Source organism: Schistocerca piceifrons, chromosome 2, assembly GCF_021461385.2.
Source record: "Schistocerca piceifrons isolate TAMUIC-IGC-003096 chromosome 2, iqSchPice1.1, whole genome shotgun sequence".
Lineage (NCBI taxonomy): Eukaryota > Metazoa > Arthropoda > Insecta > Orthoptera > Acrididae > Schistocerca > Schistocerca piceifrons.
The window spans coordinates 1116553678-1116578645 of NC_060139.1; the positions used below are offsets into that span (position 1 = coordinate 1116553678).

Here is a 24968-nt window from a genome sequence, read left to right on the forward strand (position 1 = left end):
TAAAAGATAACATCACGGAGCCCTTGAGAATAGGGCACAGCGATAGGCCTTAACAAAACACAAATGCAATGGCTGCTGTCCAAATTACTGGCTATGTGAACCAGAGGTTGTGACATGTATCCAGTTGCACCCCATACCATAACATCACATGCTGAACCCGCATGAGAATGACAGGTACAATCTGGCCAGGTCTGTTGGCATCAGAGCCTCCACACACGAGTACATCAATTGTGACGATGTTGCAGAACTGAGACTCATCTGATACGATGACACAGTGCCATTCCTGTGTCTGGCATTGTTGTCAGTTGCACCGCTGTCAGTTCACCTCTCTCTAGAGCTGCATTAAGGGCTTGACAGTCTGTGCTGCTCCAGATGCCATCACATTGTCTGTGTGGATACTTGTCTCACTGTATACAAGCCCACTTCCTGACTAAATGTACACAACTTCACTGCAGGATCACGTATGCATGAGCGAACACTTGTCTGCCCTCTCAGGTGCTAGTTGGGTGGCACTACTGAGGCCCTGCAAGGCATTTAGCATGGCCCTCCTGAACCTACCAATTTTATGTTCGCACAAAATGAGATTCTGAGCAATGCAAGCAGCAATATAGTGAAACAATAAACCTGAGTCTCAGCAGACCATGAGCCTGCCACTGCCAAATCTGGAATGGTTATAAACATTTCTCCTTCTTCCATTATGCTTAACACGGTCTTCGTGTAAACAACCAACACTGAAATAGAATTTCTGAATGAGAAACCTGCTCCATAAGCTTTTCTTGCATACAGAATATGCATGGGAGTGCTGAAAAGTAATGCCTCTGAATTTTTTATTCTGTTCTCAATATCGGTCGAGGTATGACACGTCACGCATACTACTTGGTCAACTTTCCCACTTCACTGACTCGTGGCACATCCCCCTCCCGCAAACAGATGGAGTCACAATAGGCAGCCCACTCTGACCAGAGATTGTGAATATGTTTACGGTGCACTTCGAGGAAGAGGCGCTGATGTCATCCAAATGGAAATCCATCTTGTTCTTCTTCTTCTGTTATGTGGATAACACACTTGTCATCTGGCCTCATGGAAGAGACAAACTTCTTGACTTCTTTGTACATCTGAACTCCACACGCCACAAAATCAAATTCACTATGGAGACCAAAGAAGAAGGAAGACTACCATTCCTGCACATCATAGTCAGGAGAATAATGGACAGCACCCTGTGCCACAGCGTGTATCTGACTCTATAAAACACATAAACTCAGTTCTCCCTATGGCACTGTGAATAATTTCAATAACAAAAAGTGAGATGAATGTTGCAGCGTACATTTAATTTCCACTTTGGCTTTGCATTCAAGATCAGTCTTACCTGAGAGTGCAACATTACATCTTTGGTTAATTTAATTATATGTTCATTAGATTTTGGTTATAAGGCATGTTTTGCTGCCTAATGTTTCATTCCAAGTACTGGAAACAATCCATGGAGGAAGAGGAGTATGTAAGACATTGGTGGACCAGGTTGGAAGAATCTGTGAACTTCAATACTCTGTAGAAGACCTCAATCATTTGAAAATAACTTTCAGACCTTGTGGCTATTCTAACAGATGTACATAAGGCACTACATTCTAAAATATTTGCATCTTTCACTGAAAAACAAGCAACTAGAGGAAAAGTTCTCTTGCCATTTGTAAAAACAGTTGCAGATCGCGACCTCCAAGTGCTATGAAGAGAAGGTATTGACGCAGTGCTTAAACCAAACTGAAGACCACAACAGCAGCCATACTCAAGTAAATTGCTATGCAGTAGTTTCAGTGAATTTGACAATGATGTGGCTGCTTTCATGGTGGCCCAGTCATATTGTGGGGTAGGGAATGCCAGTGACAGGGCTGGAATTGTAGGTGACAGATGGATTTTTGGCAAAGCCTTGTGTCAATACCTCCTTAATTATTGAGCTGAAAAACTGTAAAAAACATTCATACAGCAAAATCACACAAAAAAATTTCCTATTTCTGCGGGTATTGTGCCTTCTGTTTCTTTTTCATTACAAAAACATATTGATTCAAGTTTATAAAGTCACAACTATGTCACTGTGATTTGTGTAACACACATTCTGGAACATGTTCCAGGAATGTCATGAAACAGGCAGTTTTAAATACTTACTCTAGCTCATCTTTCAAGACTTGCATGCTAACAACAACACCATCTACCCAATCTGTTTTTATTTCACTTTCATGTAAAGATTTCTCCACAAAGGATATCATCTGCCATGTAGGCAGTGCAAGAGGAAATTCCACACTCACATTTGGGTAATCAAGTGGATTCTGTGTCTTGTCAGAACCAAGTACAATCAACCCAATTTCATCTTTACCACTGGTAAATATCTGGAAACATATTAAATGGTAAAAATAAGTTTTGTTTATAACAAGTTGTATACCAATAAAAACATCACACACAGATACTCTTTATAAAATTATTTAATTGGATAGATAAAAAATCTACTCACCAAGCAGTGGCAGAACACACACATAAAAGACTGTTGTGATAGGCAAGTGTTTGGAGCCAGTGACTCCTTCTTCAGGCTGAAGGGTTGCAGGGGAAGCAAGAAGGGTGAAGGAAAAGGACTGGAGAGGTCTAAGAAAAGGGGTAGATTTTGAAAAAGTTACCCACAACCGTGGGTCATGGGTGACTTACCGTACAGGATGAGAAGGAAAGACTAATTGTTGGGGACTGCATCGGGCAAGATTCGGAAACCTGAGAGCTTAAAGGTGGAAGACAGGGTAATATACAAGACAGAGATTACTACTAAAACTGTACATGAGTTAATAAGAGTGAGAAGCTAAGTGTATTGTATGCAACAGCTGTGGGAGGGGGCAGTGAAAATAGATGGAAAAGACAATGAAAGATGTAGAAAGCTAAAACGGAGTGAAGCAAAGAGTAATTACAGTGAAGAAAAGCTGAGACAGGAGAAATTAACGGAAATTAAGGCAAGGTGGGTGGTGAGAACCATGGACACGTTGTAGTGCTAGTTCCCACCTGCAGAGTTCTGAGAAACTGGTGTCTGGCGGAAGAATCCAGGTGGCATGTGTGGTGAGACAAGTGCCGAGGTCATGTATGCCATGTTGTAGAGCATGCTCTGCAACAGGATATTGCGAGTTTCCAGTATATACACTATGCCTGTGCCCATTTATCCTAACTGATAATTTGGCGGTAGTCATGCAGATGTAGAAAGCTGAACAGTGTTTACATAATAGCTGGTATATGACATGTGTCGTTTCTATTTTTCGCCTGATCCGCAGTTCTGGGTGACTTTCCCAAAATCTACACCTTTTCCTGGAACTCTCCAGGCCTTTTCCTTTACCCTTCTTCCTTCCCCTTCAACGCTTCTGTCTGGAGGAGCCACAGGCTCCGAAAGCTTGCCAATCACAACAGTCTTTTATGTGTATGTTCTGCTGCCGCTTGGTGAGCAGATTTTTTATCTATTCAATTAAATAATTTTATCAATAATTTATTGTTTATGTTGTTATAGTTACTCTTTATAACCTACTTAAAATACATCACGTACCCTCCTCTCCACAATTCTTCGAACACATAGTTTTGCCTTTTGTAAAAAATCACTGCATTTCTGTATAACATACTTGGAGTCAAAGTGTCCAACATCTATTACAATTATAAACAGAAGAAAGAAAGTCATTGTATTTATTGGCAGTATTACGCAATCAAATATTTTGAAAGAGTTCCAGTGGTATAAATTTACAATATCTTACAAATAAATATATACGTTTATTCTTTAAATCAGTTCTTAGCAATAACATAATAGTATAAATTGCAGAATCAATATAGCCAATTTTAATGTAATGACTGCAATACAAATACAAAATAACAGCGGTAAGTTATAACAAATGAGAGAGAGAGAGAGAGAGAGAGAGAGAGAGAGAGAGGCATTTAGACAATGTTTCATTACAGTGTGAAACTTATTAGAATTAAAATGAAGCCATAGTGAATTATTACATTCCAAAAATAATAATTATTGTGTTCTTTCACCCCAAAATAATACTTTCATTAGGTAATATATACTTTTAATTTCAGAAATTTTTACAACAGCTCTGAACTTCACTGCTTCGACGAATTTATTACATGTGTCAATGAATCAAGTTTGATAGCACTGCTTCAGTCATTCAATTGTTCGTCATGTGATATTCGCAATGTTCTTAATAACTTATTATGTAAAGTTCTATCATCAAAAAGATAATCTACGTAAGTTTTAAAACTCACAAATCTTTAAACAACAACTTGAAAATGGGTATATCAGTATTTTGTAGATTCTAGCATTGCTAGATTTACTTTTAAATTTTAAAGTATATGAGCAGATTGAGCGACTTTCCATCCTGAAAATTTGCTGTTGGCAAGACATCACTACGAAGAAAAATGGTCTTTCCAGAGTCAAATGATAAAAAATACATAAATACCAGCATTGTAAGTGATACAAACAGGTATTAAGCAACGGGCATAAATATCGTTCTGCTTGACGAGAAGAAAACTAGGTAGATGAAAGAGTAAATTGGGTGTTCACTTTTCAGTTGAGATCATGTCCCCCATATGTGAAGAAAATAGTCAATATGTAAAGAGAATTACAGATAAAAAGTTTTCTAGAATGAGATTTTCACTCTGCAGCTTAGTGTGCACTGATATGAAACTTCCTGGCAGATTAAAACTGTGTGCTGGACCAAGACTCAAACTTGGTGATCGTAACCCCAGACCTGTGTTGCCGTTCTGGGAGGTAGATCTCGTATCTGGAATGAGGAGATGACAGTTAGGGTACTATGGGCGAGCAGCTGCCATCAATTTTTGATGGTGCAGAACCCACAGTAGTGGAACTGCTGCCTAGTCCAAAGGCACCTGTTACCAGTCTTACCCCACAATAGTGTATCGAATCCAGACGTAATGTCGAAGCTGATAAAAAGTCATATGAGAGATTCCTGTAATCTAGGTGTGACTGCACCCATGCTGCATACAGCCATATCAAAGTAGAGTGGACCACACCGCGGTCGGTGTCGCTGAGGCATAGAAGAGCATTCAGGTGCGACCTACATGTCTGCTTTAGTTGACAAAGACGGGGAAGCCATGTCAACTAGGCATCAAAGACCGGTCCTAAAAAACACAATGACAGAAATGCATAACGTAGGTCATGGCAGCCAAAAAATGGATACTATGAGTGGAAGCCCAGGATTGTGCTTGGTGCATTGCTCCCTGCATTCTGCCTCCAGCAATAGCCGTCGCGGACGAACAAAAAAGATGGGGACACCATATGTCATGCAGCTGCCGCCAGATCACTGATAGCCACAAAAAGGAGAGCGACACTCAAAACAGAACCTTGTGCAAGCCCATTCTCCTGCAGGGGGGGATGCTACAGGAGGCACCAACCTGTACCCAAAAAGTGTGACATGGAAGAAAGTTCTGGATAAAAATCAGGAGTGGGCCATGGAGGCCCCACTCCTTTAAGGTGGCAAGGACGTTATGGCACCATGTGGTATCATAAGATATATACGCAGATCAATGAAAACTGCAACAAGGAACTGATGTTGAGCAAAAGCTGTTCAGATAGCACACTTCGAGTGGACTAAATTATCTTCAGTAGAGCGCCCTTGGCGAAAAGCACCCTGGATCGAAGCCAAAGATCCGGGGATTCAAGGACACAATACAGCCTTCGACTAACCATATGTTCAAGTAACTTGCAGGACACTGAGTAAACAATCTGGACGACAGCTGTCCATTTGAAGAGGCAATTTATCTGATTTCAAAATTGGAATAACGGCATTTTCTCGCTACTGGGAAGACAATTCTGCATTGCACCAGGGATGGTTAAAGAAAGGCCAGGTACATTGACAGAAAAATTTGCAACACCAAAAAATAATTAATGTAGAGTAATGAAATACCAGGAATATATTTGTTGAGACAACGTATGTAAAGTGATTAATGTTGCAAGATCAGAGATCAATGTGAGTGTGAGATAAGCCACTGCAAATGTAAATGTAAATGCTGGTACGCTGTTGTACACGTGTCATGTGTCAGTTTGTGGGATGGAGTTCCATGCCTGTTGCACTTGGTTGGCCAATATAAGGACAGTTAATGATGTTTGTGGATGGGTTGAAGCTGTCATCAGATGATGTCCAATATGTGCTCGATTGGAGGTAGAGCTGGTTATCGAGCAAGCCAAGGCAATATGTTGACACACTATAGCATGTTGGCTTACAACAGCAGTATGTGAGCAAGTGTTATCCCGTAGGAAAACACCTCCTGGAATGCTGTTTGTGAATGGCAGCACAACAGGTCAAATAACCAGACAGACATACAAATTTGCAGTCAGCGTTCGTGGGATTCAGACAGACAGTTTTGTCAGTGGAAAAGCGAAAGCCATTGTCGGTGCTCCAGGAGTAAAGACCATCAACACATTGCTGAAGATGCCACTAAGTGAGACAGGTTCATAGAGAACTGCAATAGAAGGCAAAATCGTCAAAAAAAGGGAGCCGGAGATGCCCAGTGGGAGACAGGCCATTATAGGGTTAATGGCGATAGCAAAGAGAATGACACTCAGAATGGAACCCTGAGACACACCATTTTCCTGGATAAAGGTGTCCGACAAGGCAGACCCTTCATGCACCTCGAAAACTCGGTCTTTTAAAAATGTCTGAAGGAAACAGGGTAGGTGGCCACGGAAGCCCCACATGTGAAGAGTATGGAGGGTACTAGCTCTCTAGCAGGTGTCATAGGCCTTCTCCAAATCGAAAAACACGGCAACAGTCTGGGATTTCTGCAGAAAACCATTCTTGACATGGGTGGGCAAAATAATGAGACGGTCAACTGCAGAATGCCGTGTTGAAAGCCACACTGTGCATCCATCAAAAATTGTGAGACTCGAGCCACCATATCATCTGGGCATGAATCATATGTCCCATCACCTTACGAACACACTGGTAAGAGAGATGGAGTGGTAGCTAGAAGGAAGTGTGTGTGTGTGTGTGTGTGTGTGTGTGTGCGTGTGTGTGTGTGTTTTTGTGTGTGTGTGTGTGTGTGTGTGTGGGTGTCAGAGAGAGAGAGAGAGAGAGAGAGAGAGAGAGAGAGAGAGAGAGAGCTAATTTCGGCAAGAGCTGGATTTCTCAGAATCGTGAGTGTTACTGTGCTGCCTTCACTATGAGGAAGCTAGGTCACGCTCTCACTTCATCTCAATCCTCTGCCCTGGACCAGACACTGTTAACTTTCAAATGTTGCAGCACATTTCTCTTGTGGGCAAGCACTTTTTGCTTAATACGTACAACCGGACCTGGGCAGAGGGCATGTTTTCCACTGTCATACCCACACCTAAGCCCGGTAAGGACAAACAACTTCCTTCTGGCTATCACCCACTTTGATTACCCATGTCATGAATGGTTTTCTGTGGAAATCCCAGACTGGCTGTGTTTTTCAATTTGGAGAAAGCCTACAACATTTGTTGGAGGACTAGTATCATTTGTACTCTCTACACATGGGGCCAACTGCCCCATCTCCTTGAGGAATTTTTAAAAGACGAGTTTTCGAAGTACGTATGGGGTCTGCCTCCTCGGACACCTTTAGCCAGGAAAATGGTGTACCTCAGGGTTCTGTCCTGAGTGTCGTCGTCTTTGCTGTCGCCATTATCCCTACAATGGCCTGTCTCCTGCCGGGCATCTCCAGCTCTCTTTTTGTTGACAATTTTGCTATCTACTGCTGCTCTCCATGAACCTGTCTCATTGAGTGGTGTCTTCAGCAATGTCTCGATCGTCTTTACTCACGGAGCATCGACAGTGACTTTCGTTTTTCTACTGACAAAAACATTTGTATGAATTTCTGGCAGCACAGCTGGTTTCTCCCACCATTTTTACATCTTGGGCCTGTTGCTCTTCCATTCATTGACACTACAAAATTCCTGAGGCTCCTGCTTTATACAAAACTATCTTGGTCCTCCCACTTCATGCTCCCTGCAGCTTTTTCGATGGGTGTGAACCCTTCACAATCTTGGCTTTGTGCGGCAGCCCATCTTCACCTTGACCTTCATTCACTTTCTAAAGGCACTGCACCAGGCTCGGTCTATTGCCTTCAGTTTCATGACCTATGCATGGAATTTTGCAATAGTATCTTTGTGTACACTGGTGGCTCTTGGACTGACCATGGTGTCGGGTGTGCCTTCAACGTCAACCAACATTTTTTGGTACTGACTTCCAGCACATTGCTCAGTATTTACAGCAGAGCTCTTCACCCTGTATCAGATCATGGAGTACATCTGGTGACATACTCTTTTCAACTGTGTCACTGCTCAGACTCTCTTGGCACCCTTCAAAGCCTCTGTGCACTGTAGACTGTCCATCCCTTAGTGCACCGGTTCCAGGAAATCTTCCACTTGCTCACTTTTTATGGAGCCACTGTGATGTTTATGTGGGTTCCAGGTCATATCGGTCCAAGAGGTTGCTGATACTGCTGCCAAAGCTGCATTCCTCGTACTTCAGCCCAATAATTCTTGCATTCCCTCTGATGATCTCTTGTTGCTTTCTGTCAGAAGGTGATGTCACTTTGGCATCGCCACTGGTCCTCCATTCATAGGAATAAGCTCTGGGTTATTAAGCCTCTCCCAGTGGCTTGGACAACCACCTCTCAGTCCTCCTGTGGCGAGGAGGTCATTTTAACTAGGTTGCATATTGGGCACTGCCTTTTTAGTCATCACCATTTGTTAAGTGGTGCTCCCCTACTACTTTGTGCACATTGCACCCAACTTTTAACTGTCTGCCGTTTCCTGAGGGGATGCCCTTTTTTTTTTACCGTTTACATTCCCGTTTGGGTTTGCCATCTGAGTTATTGGCCGTTTTAGTGAACAATGCGTGGGCTGTCGACCGTGTTTTACTTTTTATCAGTTGTAGCAATATGGTGAAGGCCATTTAATTTTTAGTTCTGGGCCTCCATTTCCCTATTGCGTACTTCATAGACCTTTCTCCACATCCCTGTTTGTAGCTGTCCTCTCTTCTGTCATTAAACGTTGACATGTAATCATTTTTAACTCCTCTCTTCATCTTTGTGTTTCACAGTTTTGGCATGGACACATATGACCCTAGGTGTTTTTGCACCCTAAAACAAAATGGGGGAGAAATACAAAGCCCTTACATTCTTTTGTTGACTTATGTCTTTACCTCCCCTTGAGACCTCAAAATTTGTCGGGGAAAAATTCTAAAACGTGTCTGTGGAATCAGAGAAATATCAGGGAATTTCACTTGGAGAAACTTGTGGCAACCCTGATTTTAGGTTTTTATATATGGAAATTATTTTTGCTTCTAGTATTGCAGTTCTGAATTGCTGAGTTTATCTTAAACTAACTCTTGTTATTAATCACAAATACCATTAGGGAATATAACTTCTATAGGCATGTAAGTGTGAGAATCCATGGGTCCCTGAAGAAGCTTTTTCAACATGTAGAATAAATATTTTTTTCCGCTTAGCTGAAGTACCTCAGAAGATTATGCCATATGAGTAAACTGAGTGAAAGTGTGTTAGCAATCCTTTGTCCAGTTTGATACAGTAAGAGATTTCTAAGCACAAAATGGGCGGAACTGAGCTTCTCAGTTAGCTGACTCACATGCTGGTCTCACACGTGAGTGGTATCTGCATACCCAGGAACTTAGAACACGGGAGCCTAACTGCCCATTTATCCCTACTTTTGATATTCGTATCTGTAAGTCACTTTTATTTCTTTAGAACTGCACAATACAAGTTTTTAGGCATTAAGCTGGTACCTGTGGATCAGTACAAGCCTGTTCTGTTATTCTCCTGGATGTTTCTGGTATGGATGAGTTTAGATCTTGCATCAATAAGTTTGTGACACTGCAAAACATTAGAGTTTTTCCAAAGCCCTCCAGTGCCCCAAGTAAATCATTTTTGTGGACTTGGCAGCAAACACTTTGTGCCACACCATATTTTATGTTCTCCCTTTTTGAGTTTAATCTTATTCCTGTCTTATCATTTGTTAATGTGACCTTCCATTTTCTGTAGTTAAAGTACAACTCAATCCATGCAAGGGGAAGACTTTTAATGCCATACTATTTTAGCTCCCCCTCACAGAATTTTTTAATCTAAACAGTCAAAGGCTTTGGCAAGACGACAGAGGGGATAATTTCCACTATTTAATTCTACTGGAATTGAATTTGTGAGATATTATGTTGGATTCTCAGTATAGAAGCCTTTACAGAAGTCAAACTGTGTTGTTAAAAAGTTATTCTCTGAATGGTGGTTCACCATTCTAAGTGGATTTAGGTTGAAATACTATGCAGAGATGAAGAGGCTTACAAAGGCTGGAATAGGCTGGTGAGATGCACCAAAGGAGTAGTTGGATGAAGACCACAACAGCAGACTTCAACTCAGTTTATTGATGGAAATCCAGCTCTTGCCGAAATTAGCTCTCTCTCTCTCTCTCTCTCTCTCTCTCTCTCTCTCTCTCTCTCTCTCTGACACCCACACACACACACACACACACACACACACACACACACACACACACACACACGCACTCTCCCTTCTAGCTACCACTCCATCTCTCTTACCAGTGTGTTCGCAAGGTGATGGGACATATGATTCATGCCCGGATGATATGGTGGCTCGAGTCTCACAATTTTTGATGGATGCACAGTGTGGCTTTCAACACGGCATTCTGCAGTTGACTGTCCCATTATTTTGCCCACCCATGTCAAGAATGGTTTTCTGCAGAAATCCCAGACTGTTGCCGTGTTTTTCGATTTGGAGAAGGCCTATGACACCTGCTAGAGAGCTAGTACCCTCCATACTCTTCAAATGTGGGGCTTCCATGGCCACCTACCCTGTTTCCTTCAGACATTTTTAAAAGACCGAGTTTTCGAGGTGCATGGAGGGTCTGCCTTGTCGGACACCTTTATCCAGGAAAATGGTGTGTCTCAGGGTTCCATTCTGAGTGTCATTCTCTTTGCTGTCGCCATTAACCCTATAATGGCCTGTCTCCCACTGGGCATCTCCGGCTACCTTTTTTTGACGATTTTGCCATCTATTGCAGTTCTCTATGAACCTGTCTCACTTAGTGGCATCTTCAGCAATGTCTTGATTGTCTTACTCCTGGAGCATCGACAATGGCTTTCGCTTTTCCACTGACAAAACTGTCTGTCTGAATCCCACGAACGCTGACTGCAAATTTGTATGTCCGTCTGGTTATTTGACCTGTTGTGCTGCCATTCACAAACAGCATTCCAGGAGGTGTTTTCCTACAGGATAACACTTGCTCACATACTGCTGTTGTAAGCCAACATGCTATAGTGTGTCAACATATTGCCTTGGCTTGCTCGATAACCAGCTCTACCTCCAATCGAGCACATATTGGACATCATCTGATGACAGCTTCAACCCATCCACAAACATCATTAACTGTCCTTATATTGGCCAACCAAGTGCAACAGGCATGGAACTCCATCCCACAAACTGACACATGAGACGTGTACAACAGCGTACCAGCATTTACATTTACATTTGCAGTGGCTTATCTCACACTCACATTGATCTCTGATCTTGCAACATTAATCACTTTACATACGTTGTCTCAACAAATATATTCCTGGTATTTCATTACTCTACATTAATTATTTTTTGGTGTTGCAAATTTTTCTGTCAATGTACCTGGCCTTTCTTTAACCATCCCTGGTGCAATGCAGAATTCTCTTCCCAGTAGCGAGAAAATGCCATTATTCCAATTTTGAAATCAGATAAATTGCCTCTTCAAACGGACAGCTGTCGTCCAGATTGTTTACTCAGTGTCCTGCAAGTTACTTGAACATATGGTTAGTCGAAGGCTGTATTGTGTCCTTGAATCCCCGGATCTTTGGCTTCGATCCAGGGTGCTTTTCGCCAAGGGCGCTCTACTGAAGATAATTTAGTCCACTTGAAGTGTGCTATCTGAACAGCTTTTGCTCAGCATCAGTTCCTTGTTGCAGTTTTCATTGATCTGCGTATATATCTTATGATACCACATGGTGCCATAACGTCCTTGCCACCTTAAAGGAGTGGGGCCTCCATGGCCCACTCCTGATTTATATCCAGAACTTTCTTCCATGTCACACTTTTTGGGTACAGGTTGGTGCCTCCTGTAGCATCCCCCCCTGCAGGAGAATGGGCTTGCACAAGGTTCTGTTTTGAGTGTCGCTCTCCTTTTTGTGGCTATCAATGATCTTGCGGCAGCTGCATGACATATGGTGTCCCCATCTTTTTTGTTCGTCCGCGACGGCTATTGCTGGAGGCAGAATGCAGGGAGCAATACACCAAGCACAATCCTGGGCTTTCACTCATAGCATCCATTTTTTGGCTGCCATGACCTACGTTATGCATTTCTGTCTTTGTGTTTTTTAGGACCGGTCTTTGATGCCTAGTTGACATGGCTTCCCCATCTTTGTCAACTAAAGCAGACATGTAGGTCGCACCTGAATGCTCTTCTATGCCTCAGCGACACCGACCGTGGTGTGGTCCACTCTACTTTGATATGGCTGTATGCAGCATTGGTGCAGTCACACCTAGATTACAGGAATCTCTCATATGACTTTTTATCAGCTTCGACATTACGTCTGGATTCGATACACTATTGTGGGGTAAGACTGGTAACAGGTGCCTTTGGACTAGGCAGCAGTTCCACTATTGTGGGTTCTGCACCATCAAAAATTGATGGCAGCTGCTCGCCCATAGTACCCTAACTGTCATCTCCTCATTCCAGATACGAGATCTACCTCCCAGAACGGCAACACAGGTCTGGGGTTACGATCACCAAGTTTGAGTCTTGGTCCAGCACACAGTTTTAATCTGCCAGGAAGTTTCATATCAGTGCACACTAAGCTGCAGAGTGAAAATCTCATTCTAGAAAACTCTTTATCTGTAATTCTCTTTACATATTGACTATTTTCTTCACATATGCGGGACATGGTCTCATCTGAAAAGTGAAAGCAAGCCTGTAAAAGAAAGGGGGGGGGGGGGGCAGTTCTCAATTCTTGAGCAGTGACCCTCTTGTTTCTTTTTTTTTTTGTTTTTTTTAAACCTTTGCAATTTGGGTGAGTTTATGTTCAATCCTTGCACCCAATTTACTCTTTCATCTACCTACTTTTTTTTCTCGTCAAGCAGAACGATATTTATGCCCGTTGCTTAATACCTGTTTGTATCACTTACAATGCTGGTATTTATGAATTTTTTTTGCATTTGACTCCGGAAAGACCATTTATCTTTGTAGTGAGGCCTTGCCAACAGCAAATTTTCTGGATGGAAAGTCGCTCAATCTGCCCATATACTTTAAAATTTAAAAGTAAATCTAGCAATGCTAGAAAGTATACAAAATACTGATATACCCATTTTCAAGTTGTTGTTTAAAGATTCGCGACTTTTAAAACTTACGTAGATTATCTTTTTGATGATGGAACTTTACATAAGAAGTTATTAAGAACATTGCGAACATCACATGACGAACAATTGAATGACTAAAGCAGTGTTATCAACCCTCATTCATTGACACATGTAATAAATTCATCGAGGCAGTGAAGTCTAGAGCTGTTGTAAAAATTTCTGAAATTAAAAGTATATATTACCTAATGAAAGTATTATTTTGGGGTGAAAGAACACAATAATTATTATTTTTGGATTGTAATAATTCACTATGGCTTCATTTTAATTCTAATAAGTTTCACACTGTAATGAAACATTGTCTAAATGCCTCTCTCTCTCTCTCTCTCTCTCTCTCTCTCTCTCTCATTTGTTATAACTTACCGCTGTTATTTTGTATTTGTATTGCAGTCATTACATTAAAATTGGCTATATTGATTCTGCAATTTATACTATTATGTTATTGCTAAGAATTGATTTAAAGAATAAACGTATATATTTATTTGTAAGATATTGTAAATTTATACCACTGGAACTCTTTAAAAAATATTTGATTGCGTAATACTGCCAATAAATACAATGACTTTCTTTCTTCTGTTTATAATTGTAATAGATGTTGGACACTTTGACTCCAAGTATGTTATACAGAAATGCAGTGATTTTTTACAAAACGCAAACTATGTGTTCGAAGAATTGTGGAGAGGAGGGTACGTGATGTATTTTAAGTAGGTTATAAAGAGTAACTATAACAACATAAACAATAAATTATTGATAAAATTATTTAATTGAATAGATAAAAAATCTGCTCACCAAGCGGCAGCAGAACATACACATAAAAGACTGTTGTGATTGGCAAGCTTTCAGAGCCTGTGGCTCCTCCAGACAGAAGCGTTGAAGGGGAAGGAAGAAGGGTAAAGGAAAAGGCCTGGAGAGTTCCAGGAAAAGGTGTAGATTTTGGGCAAGTCACCCAGAACTGCGGATCAGGCGAAAAATAGAAACGACTCATGTCATATACCAGCTATTATGTAAACACTGTTCAGCTTTCTACATCTGCATGACTACCACCAAATTATCAGTTAGGATAAATGGGCACAGGCATAGTGTATATACTGGAAACTCGCAATATCCTGTTGCAGAGCATGCTCTACAACATGACATACGTGACCTCGGCACTTGTTTCACCACACATGCCACCTGGATTCTTCCGCCAGACACCAGTTTCTCAGAACTCCGCAGGTGAAAACTAGCACTACAACGTGTCCTTGGTTCTCACCACCCACCTTGCCTTAATTTACGTTAATTTCTCCTGTCTCAGCTTTTCTTCACTGTAATTACTCTTTGCTTCACTCTGTTTTAGCTTTCTACATCTTTCATTGTCTTTTCCGTCTATTTTCACTGCCCCCTCCCACAGCTGTTGCATACAATACACTTAGCTTCTCACTCTTATTAACTCATGTACAGTTTTAGTAGTAATCTCTGTCTTGCATATTACCCTGTCTTCCACCTTTAAGCTCTCAGGTTTCCGAATCTTGCCCGATGCAGTCCCCAACAATTAGTCTTTCCTTCTCATCCTGTACGGTAAGTCACCCATGACCCACGGTTGTGGGTAACTTTCTCAAAATCTACCCCTTTTCTTAGACCTCTCCAGTCCTTTTCCTTCACCCTTCTTGCTTCCCCTGCAACCCTTCAGCCTGAAGAAGGAGTCACTGGCTCCAAACGCTTGCCTATCACAACAGTCTTTTATGTGTGTGTTCTGCCACTGCTTGGTGAGTAGATTTTTTATCTATCCAATTAAATAATTTTATAAAGAGTATCTGTGTGTGATGTTTTTATTGGTATACAACTTGTTATAAACAAAACTTATTTTTACCATTTAATATGTTTCCAGATATTTACCAGTGGTAAAGATGAAATTGGGTTGATTGTACTTGGTTCTGACAAGACACAGAATCCACTTGATTACCCAAATGTGAGTGTGGAATTTCCTCTTGCACTGCCTACATGGCAGATGATATCCTTTGTGGAGAAATCTTTACATGAAAGTGAAATAAAAACAGATTGGATAGATGGTGTTGTTGTTGGCATGCAAGTCTTGAAAGATGAGCTAGAGTAAGTATTTAAAGCTGTCTGTTTCATGACATTCCTGGAACATGTTCCAGAATGTGTGTTACACAAATCACAGTGACATAGTTGTGACTTTATAAACTTGAATCAATATGTTTTTGTAATGAAAAAGAAACAGAAGGCACAATACCTGCAGAAATAGGAAATTTTTTGTGTGATTTTGCTGTATGAATGTTTTTTACAGTTTTTCAGCTCAATAATTAAGGAGGTATTGACACAAGGCTTTGCCAAAAATCCATCTGTCACCTACAATTCCAGCCCTGTCACTGGCATTCCCTACCCCACAATATGACTGGGCCACCATGAAAGCAGCCACATCATTGTCAAATTCACTGAAACTACTGCATAGCAATTTACTTGAGTATGGCTGCTGTTGTGGTCTTCAGTTTGGTTTAAGCACTGCGTCAATACTTTCTCTTCATAGCACTCGGAGGTTGCGATCTGCGACTGTTTTTACAAATGGCAAGAGAACTTTTCCTCTAGTTGCTTGTTTTTCAGTGAAAGATGCAAATATTTTAGAATGTAGTGCCTTATGTATATCTGTTAGAATAGCCACAAGGTCTGAAAGTTATTTTCAAATGATTGAGGTCTTCTACAGAGTATTGAAATTCACAGATTCTTCCAACCTGGTCCACCAATGTCTTACATACTCCTCTTCCTCCATGGATTGTTTCCAGTACTTGGAGATGAAACATTAGGCAGCAAAACGTGCCTTATAACCAAAATCTAATGAACATATAATTAAATTAACCAAAGATGTAATGTTGCACTCTCAGGTAAGACTGATCTTGAATGCAAAGCCAAAGTGGAAATTAAATGTACGCTGAAACATTCATCTCACTTTTTGTTATTGAAATTATTCACAGTGCCATAGGGAGAACTGAGTTTATGTGTTTTATAGAGTCAGATACACGCTGTGGCACAGGGTGCTGTCCATTATTCTCCTGACTATGATGTGCAGGAATGGTAGTCTTCCTTCTTCTTTGGTCTCCATAGTGAATTTGATTTTGTGGCGTGTGGAGTTCAGATGTACAAAGAAGTCAAGAAGTTTGTCTCTTCCATGAGGCCAGATGACAAGTGTGTTATCCACATAACAGAAGAAGAAGAACAAGATGGATTTCCATTTGGATGACATCAGCGCCTCTTCCTCGAAGTGCACCGTAAACATATTCACAATCTCTGGTCAGAGTGGGCTGCCTATTGCGACTCCATCTGTTTGCAGGAGGGGGGTGTGCCACGAGTCAGTGAAGTGGGAAAGTTGACCAAGTAATATGCGTGACGTGTCATACCTCGACCGATATTGAGAACAGAATAAAAAATTCAGAGGCATTACTTTTCAGCACTCCCATGCATATTCTGTATGCAAGAAAAAGCTTATGGAGCAGGTTTCTCATTCAGAAATTCTATTTCAGTGTTGGTTGTTTACACGAAGTCCGTGTTAAGCATAATGGAAGAAGGAGAAATGTTTATCAGCATTCCAGATTTGGCAGTGGCAGGCTCATGGTCTGCTGAGGCTCTGGTTTATTGTTTCACTATATTGCTGCTTGCATTGCTCAGAATCTCATTTTGTGCGAACATAGAATTGGTAGGTTCAGGAGGGCCATGCTAAATGCCTTGCAGGGCCTCAGTAGTGCCACCCAACTAGCACCTGAGAGGGCAGACAAGTGTTCACTCATGCGTACGTGATCCTGCAGTGAAGTTGTGTACATTTAGGTAGGAAGTGGTCTTGTATACAGTGAGACAAGTATCCACACAGACAATGTGATGGCATCTGGAGCAGCACAGACTGTCTAGCCCTTAATGCAGCTCTAGAGAGAGGTGAACTGACAGCGGTGCAACTGACAAGAGATGGCTATGCCACCAGTCGCCAGCCACTACGGTTGATGAACTCTGACATATGACATACAGTTGAGTAGCATGAAATGATGTACCCATGGCTGTAATCCAACCTCGATTTGATATCCAGTGTGATGAGAGCTGTTCTGCTGTTCCAGTTTCAATACTGAAATTCATATATTATTTTTATGCTATCCTAACCAGATTGGACTGTGGTGTCATACAGCATAAAATATCTTACAACTTGTTGAATCAGTGATGAGAAGTGTAGAACAGCCAGCAGGGGAAAGATGTTGGCAATGAGACAGCTTTTATGTAGAACAGCAGTACAGTGTTTCACAGTGCATAATGCTTCCGCAGATTGAGAACAAAATGTGTGGTTTGCTTTCATCCATTTTCACAAACATAGCCTTGAAAAATAATGTTGACATTACTGTGCATTCACTCTGAGGCATATTGCACTCTGAGAATGTTCATCAAATTCAGTTACTTGGTATTATATTTCAGTAACAGTGACATAATAGCAAATTGGACTGTATGAGTTTTTATGGATTTTTTTTCCAGAGACACCCTACCATTTCTTCAGATTTATTTAATTTGGGTATAAATCCTTTCCAGCATATATGCTGTACACAAAATGTTGAACATAAAATGTAGCTATCTGCTGATTTAACATCTCGCTGAGTATACTAGTACAATGTTTTGTTGTAACAAATAGTTCAATGTATTTTACACACTTATAAACTTATTTATACATTTATAGTAATTTATACCATTACATTGATGTTGTACCTTAATGTTCTGGAAGACGATATTATAAGGAGCCTCATACTTTTCGTGGATGATAGAGTTGTCTATAATGAATTATTGCCTGAAAAAAATCTGCACAAATTTGAGTCAGATCATAACATTTCAAATTGGTCCAAAGATAGGCAACTGAGTTTAAGTTTTCAGAAATGTAAATTGGAGCACATCACAAAACAAATAAAAGACAGTATTGTATGACTACATTATCAAATAATCACAGTTTTAATTGGTCAACTCATACAAATATCTGGATGAAATGAAATGGTGACATAGACTCACTTGTAGGCAAAGCAGAATGCAGACTTCAATTCATTGGTAAGATACTGGAAAATGTAATCAGTCTATAGAGGACATTGCTTACAAAATACTTGTGTGGCCCATTCTAGAATATTGCTTAAGTATGACCCATAACAAATAAGGCTAATGGCAGACATTGAATGTATACTAAGTAGTGTAGCATGATCGATCATAGATTTATTTGATGCATGGGAGAGCATCAAGAAGCTACTACAAATTGGAAATGCCAGACAAGTGAAGATAGACGCCAAATATATGACAAAACCCAACTTATGAAATTTCAGGAACCTGTATTAAGTGAGGTATTTAGGGATTATACAATAACCGCATATGTATCACTCCTATAGGGACCATGAAGGCAAGATTAATTACAGCATGCACAGAACCATTTAAAGAATCATTCTTCCCACACTCCAGATGAGCATTGAATGGGGAAAAACCATAATGTGTGGTACAACAATGTACTTTGTCGTACAACCCACAGTGGTTTATACAGTGTGCATGGAGACATGGAATCAGTTGACAGTAGCTGGGTAATGGTTCATATTGATTCCCATTTCCCTGTTGCAGTAGGTGATCTCATGCCTCTAATTATTTTTTCATTGCTATCTTAACTTGCATTCTTCAATTCAGTTTATTAACCCTTCTTATCTCTTTGTATTAGGGCAAATGTACAGTTAACTTTTAAGGAATTTGTATTTTCAATTTATCAACTGGAGGTTTGTTTCATATGCAGCAGCAATGTTACAAATTATTTGTTTCAGTTTCTTTAGAATAATTTGCTGTTTCACAGGTGCCTTGAAGAAAATAAAAGATCTCGAAAGTGTCTTAATGACAACCGATGGCCTCATGTTGACAAGACAGCTGGTTGCCTTGCAGAGGGCAGGGCTTGACGGTCTGAACATCAGCTTAGACACCCTGCAGTCCCAACGCTACAACCAAATCACGAGGAGGAAAGGCTGGGAGCGTGTCATGGCTGGCATAGATCTAGCCTTGCAACTTGAATACGACCCTGTGAAGGTATTACTAGTGCAGCTGTCATCGCATGCAGACTTTCATAAGCAAAAGATATAAATCTGTTGTTAAGAATATCAATACAAGAATCACCATTTTAAAGCAGTACGCCCTCACCCTCGCCCCCATCACCGCTCCCACCCTCACCCCTGTCTCCACACTGCAGCTGTAAGTGAAGGAAGGTATATTAAGACAGAAGAAGTAAATTTTAGCTGACGATGCTAACAGTTTCATAGTTTATACAACATAAAAAAGTATGCCTTGTAAGTTTACCAATTAAATATCTTATATTTTCCTCCCAAGAGAGTCTTATGAGACTCAAGATCTTTACAGTTTCTCTTTTTTTCTTTTGTGTCTTTAGTTTAAAATAAGTTTCCTCTATTGTGGTGTTGTTTTGAAAAAATACTCGATTGTTTGGAAAAATTATTCTTAATTCTGTAGTCACACTTTTGTTGTGTCTAAGTACTACTGGTTTCAGTAGCAAGTACCAGCATCAGTTCATCTTATTATCAAAAATTTCTTTGCAGAATAAAAGCTGACCACTGTGGCCAAGCGGTTCTAGGCACTTCAGTCCGGAACCGTGCTGCTGCTACGGTAGATAAGACACCTACTGGAGTAAGTGACTTGATGACTGCACACAAGAAGTTGTCATTTATTCCATATGTAGCTACCATGCAGACTCATATTTTGTATTAGTTTGTCCTTACTCTTCCAAAAGGTTAAACCTTGTCTCTGCAGCCACAGCTTTCTCTCTTCAGCAGTTGTCTTCATCTCCATGTGTGAAGAAAATCCCATTCATTGATCATATTGTTTAAGTAGGATGTTCTCAGTCATCCCCTTGTTTTCTTACCTACGATCTTGCCTTCAGAAATGTTTTTTAAAAGATTATTGTCTCCAGTTAAGTGTCCAGTGTATTTTGCTTTGCCCTGGCCTATAACTTTCAGTGGTTCTTTCTTGTCTCCTATTTCCTTTAACTTTTCTGTCAATGCAGCTAGTTCTTGTACTTCTCCTCCAGAACCACATTTCAGCAGGTTTGAGGCGAGCTTTCTTTGGCTTTTCTAATGTACAGATTTTGCATCTGTGTGTCAGAACACTCCACACAAAGGTCTTTACAAATATTTTCTTAATGTGGAAGCTGATATGTTTATTCAGTTGCAGCTTCTTCTTATTTTGGAAGGAACTCTTCACCTGTGCTTTTCTTTTCTTGAATGCCTTGAAATATTGATTGTTTTCTTGCAAAATGCTACTGAGATAGTGAATTTCAGTTCCTTTCTTGAGTTGCTCATTGCCTGTTCTTGTGTCAGTCCTACCTCCACCTCCTTTCTTGTCTGTAGCCATAACTTTTGTCTTCTTTGTATTCATTTTTAGCTTTAGTTTTACCACTTCTTGATTTAAGGCCTGAAACATTTTATTTAGTTCCTACTCTGATTTACTATTGCGATGTTGTCAATCTGCAGTGTATATGCATACAATTAAGTTTCCATATCGACATCATGCTCCAAAAACCACCTAACTGTGTGCGGCAGGGGGTACGTCTCATGCCACCAACTGATCCCCTCTGCCTTGTTCCACTTCTGTATTATCTCTAACTTCTCAAATTTTCTTTTCGTGATCATTTCGTGAATTGTATATGAGAGAAACTATTATGTTGTCAGACTCTTCTCGGAAACTACTCTCTCGAAATTTGGGTAGTAAATCTTTCCGTGATGGACAACTGCTCTCTTATGGCATCTACCACTGGAGTTGCTGAGCATCTCTGTAATGATCTCACAGTGACTAAATGATCCTGTGACAAAACACTCCAGACTTCGTTGGATCTTCTTTCTCTTTTCTGTCAGTCCTACTGGGTAAGGACACAGGGGTAATTTACATTCACTTAAGATTCTTCCTGTGAATCTTAGTCTGGCATCTGCTTTTCTATTGGTGTTTTATGTGGTCATTCCACTTTAAGGTTGCTCTGGATAGTTACTTCTAGATATTTTATGGTAGATTCTGTTTCCAGCAATTTGTCATTAATAGTGTAGTTGTACAGTATTGGATTTCTTTTCCTGTGTGTGTGTGTGTGATATGTTACATTTATTTATGTGCAGGGTCAACTGCCAGAGCCTGCATCATTCACCAATCCTCTGCAGGTCATTGTGCAAATTGATACTGTCTTCTGTTGTTGCTACTTTCTGATGGACAAGTGTAGTATCTGTGAACAATATTAAGGAGCCTCTGACAATTTCTACTGGATCATTTATATACATTGTAAATGTAATGGTCTTATCACATTTCCTTGGAGTATTCCAGAAATTACCTTTTGATTCTTGTCATCTTTTCTTTGTTGTTGTTATTACTTCCTTGATGAACATATTATGGAAGTAAGGTGATAGAAGGCACCCGTCTCTCACTGCCCTTCTGGTTTTCCTTCTTTCATATCCAGTTCAGCACTCTGACTTTTGTATACACTCAAAATTAATCATCTGTCCTTCCACTTTGGACATTACTTTAAGGAATGATGATATAATGGTAATCTGTTTATTAAACAATATTTTAACGAAAGACTATGCTTTCTGATCATATAGTGGCTTGATGATGGAATTTGATACTGAAATTAGTAATCATTAGACAAAATAAAAGTGAAGCTATAATAAAAGAAAGTAATATTTTGGATCATGTCAGTTGTTGTTCCAAACAACAGCACGTCAGGAATAGGTTCAAATGGCTCTGAGCACTATGCGACTTAACTTCTGAGGTCATCAGTCGCCTAGAACTTAGAACTAATTAAACCTAACTAACCTAAGGACATCACACACATCCATGCCGGAGGCAGGATTTGAACCTGTGAACGTAGCGGTCACTCGGTTCCAGACTGTAGCACCTAAAACCGCACGGCCACTCCGGCTGTCCAGGAATAGGTACTAAAATTATTTGTCCGTTGATGACCTCACAGCTTAGAACACTAAAACACAAATGTTAATTGTTTGTTATGTGCCCTGATAGAGTTTACAACTGTTTACAGTTCACGATTGGTTGTTGGAGATTGGGCGTTACTCACATAATGTATTTAGTGCACAGTGTAGAAAAAGGCAGTTTCCAGAAAAGTAAACAAGTGTAAAGGCAAAAGTTTCACGACAGGATGTTGTGTCACCATACTTGGAAGACAATTATAGCCAAAGACAGAAATTTAAAAGAAACTGGCTCATTTGAGCTGCGGAGACCTAGTCGAGGATTCTCAGTAGATAATTGTTAGCACAGTAGAATTTACAAAGAGACAATGTCAGTTCGTGTGAGGGAATGTTGATTGGTAAGTACCTATCAGCTTTCTCATAAAACTCACAATTTGAAGAATACACATCAAGGAAAAGGTTGAAGTCCAACAGTGTCAAATCTAGACAATAATATCGATCATCCAACAATTTTGCAAAATCCCCAGTTGTACTTACTTTACTTAATTACTTACTTACTAACCTACTCAGATTTGCTGTGTACCATACAAGGAACTGGTTTCCACTAGTTCACTCGATCAGCTGCCAAGTTCTCACCTTCCTCCAAGTCCATGCATTGAAGATTCATTGCAAAAGTTCCAAGTGTTAGAAGGACTTCCTGTACATCTGTATCTGTCCATTGATTTCCACAACAGTGTTGATTTTGGGATTCTTCCACCTTACATGCGTAGAACATAACCTGCAATCTTCAGTCTTCTTTCAACAATAATTTTGTGCAGGCGGTCTAGATGTTGTATTCTCAGCACTTCATCGTTTGTAACTTGGTTGGGTTAACATCTTCAGAATTCATCTCTAGCAATGTTGGTGAAAAATATGGAGACTGTGTGCTGATTTTACTGACATTTCCCAAGTCTCACACATATAAACAATAAAGGAGTACAGTCAAAGATTTGTTGACATATTACAGACCTAATTGCCATATGGACTGATTTTCCAGTTCTGCTGGTGATTTCTGCATCTGTGACCTCATTATTACATATAAAGCTACCGAGATATGGAAATCTGTCAACATCTTGTAGTATCTTCTATTGCACTGTAATCGGGGAAGAGATGAGTAATTTCCACTTACTTTGCACATTCTGTTTGCCTTATCTCTATTAATTTTCAGCCCTACACAATAGGGCATTTAATGAGAAAGCAGATAAAAATTAACTTGATGCCTTCCAAGGAGACGGTCTCTACTAAGTCTCTACTCCTTCAAGTCTGACTATGTAACAGTAGACCAGACATGGTTTAAATTCAGAGAAATAGTATCGACATCAATTAAGAGATATATACCAAATAAATTGAAAGGATACAAAATAAATTAAAAGGATGGTGCACAAAATATGTCAAAACTCAGCTGCAGAAGCAATGAAAAAAAGCATGTAAAAGTTTAAAAGAATGCAAAATCTCCAAGATTAGCGATGTTTTACTGAAGCTCGAAACTTAGGGTGGGTTTCAGTGCAAGATGTGTTTAATAGTTCCCATAGTGAAACTTCGTTTTGAAATCTGGAAGAAAATCCAAAGAGGTTCTGGTTGCATGTGTAGTACACCAATGGCAAGACGCAACCAATACCTTCACTGCGCAATAGCTGTGGTAATGTTACTGATGACAGTGCTACTAAAGCAGGGTTACTAAACACGGATTTCTGAAATTTCTTCACCAAAGACAACAAAGTAAATATTGCAGTATTCAAATCAAGAACAACTGCAACTGTGAGTAACTTAGTAGTAGCTCTCCTCAGTGTCATAAAGCAGTCATTAAAGCAAAAGCATTTTGCTGGAGCAGGTTCTTAAAATTTCAATCATCAACTTTCTCCTCCGAATGTGAAAATATTTTGTTAGAGCCCTCTTATATAGAGAGAAATGATCTTGTAATAAAATAAGAGAAATCAGAGCTTGTACGGAAATATTGAAGTGTTTGGTTTTCCTCAAATGCTGTAGGGGAGTGGAATGGTAGATAAATAGGTTGAGGGTGGTTTTCTGCTGTAGGGAAAACATGCGCGCGCACACTCACACACACACACACACACACACACACACACACACACACACACACACACACACACATTCTCACATGCGCATGCATGTCTCCTTATGCTGTGGTCGCTCAACTGCCAGCTCTTTACTGGCCCACAGTGAGTGTTCTGGAGTGAGGTGGGGCTTTAGAGTGGGGTAGGATGGGGTGGGTTGAGGCAATGTGAGAGATGGAGAGAGATGGGAGGGGTTTGGAGGGAAGCATTTAGTGGCTAGTGGTAGAGTGGGGAGCCATCTGTGGGCTAGCTAGGGGTGCAGGCAGAGGGGTCAGGCGACAGACAGCTGGGCACTCATAGACTAGGGTGTGACGTGAGATAACAGCACACAACTAGCTGATTTGGGGGAGGGAGAGGGGGGGGGAGTGGCGTGTGTGTGTGGGGGGGGGGGGAAGGCAGGGGGGCTGGGAGTTAACTTGGATTTAGGCCAGGAAGCAAAGGATGTGCTGTATGGCTACGA

At 40.5% G+C, this 24968-nt stretch overlaps 1 protein-coding gene and 1 pseudogene across 1 annotated transcript in view; one reads left to right on the top strand and one right to left on the bottom strand.

Annotated features, from left to right (window-relative positions):
* LOC124776175 (GTP 3',8-cyclase-like) overlaps nt 1-3688 on the bottom strand; it is a 45957-nt gene extending 42269 nt beyond the window's left edge. Inside the window, exons 1-3 of the mRNA XM_047251011.1 lie at nt 3560-3688; nt 2158-2378; nt 1934-1949 (exon numbers count right to left, since the gene is read on the bottom strand). Of these exons, the coding sequence (XP_047106967.1) occupies nt 1934-1949; nt 2158-2378; nt 3560-3688 (366 nt within the window). The remainder of the gene's footprint in view (nt 1-1933; nt 1950-2157; nt 2379-3559) is intronic.
* Nucleotides 3689-4422: 734 nt separating this feature from the next.
* Nucleotides 4423-24968, top strand: part of LOC124776176 — a 54607-nt pseudogene continuing 34061 nt past the window's right edge.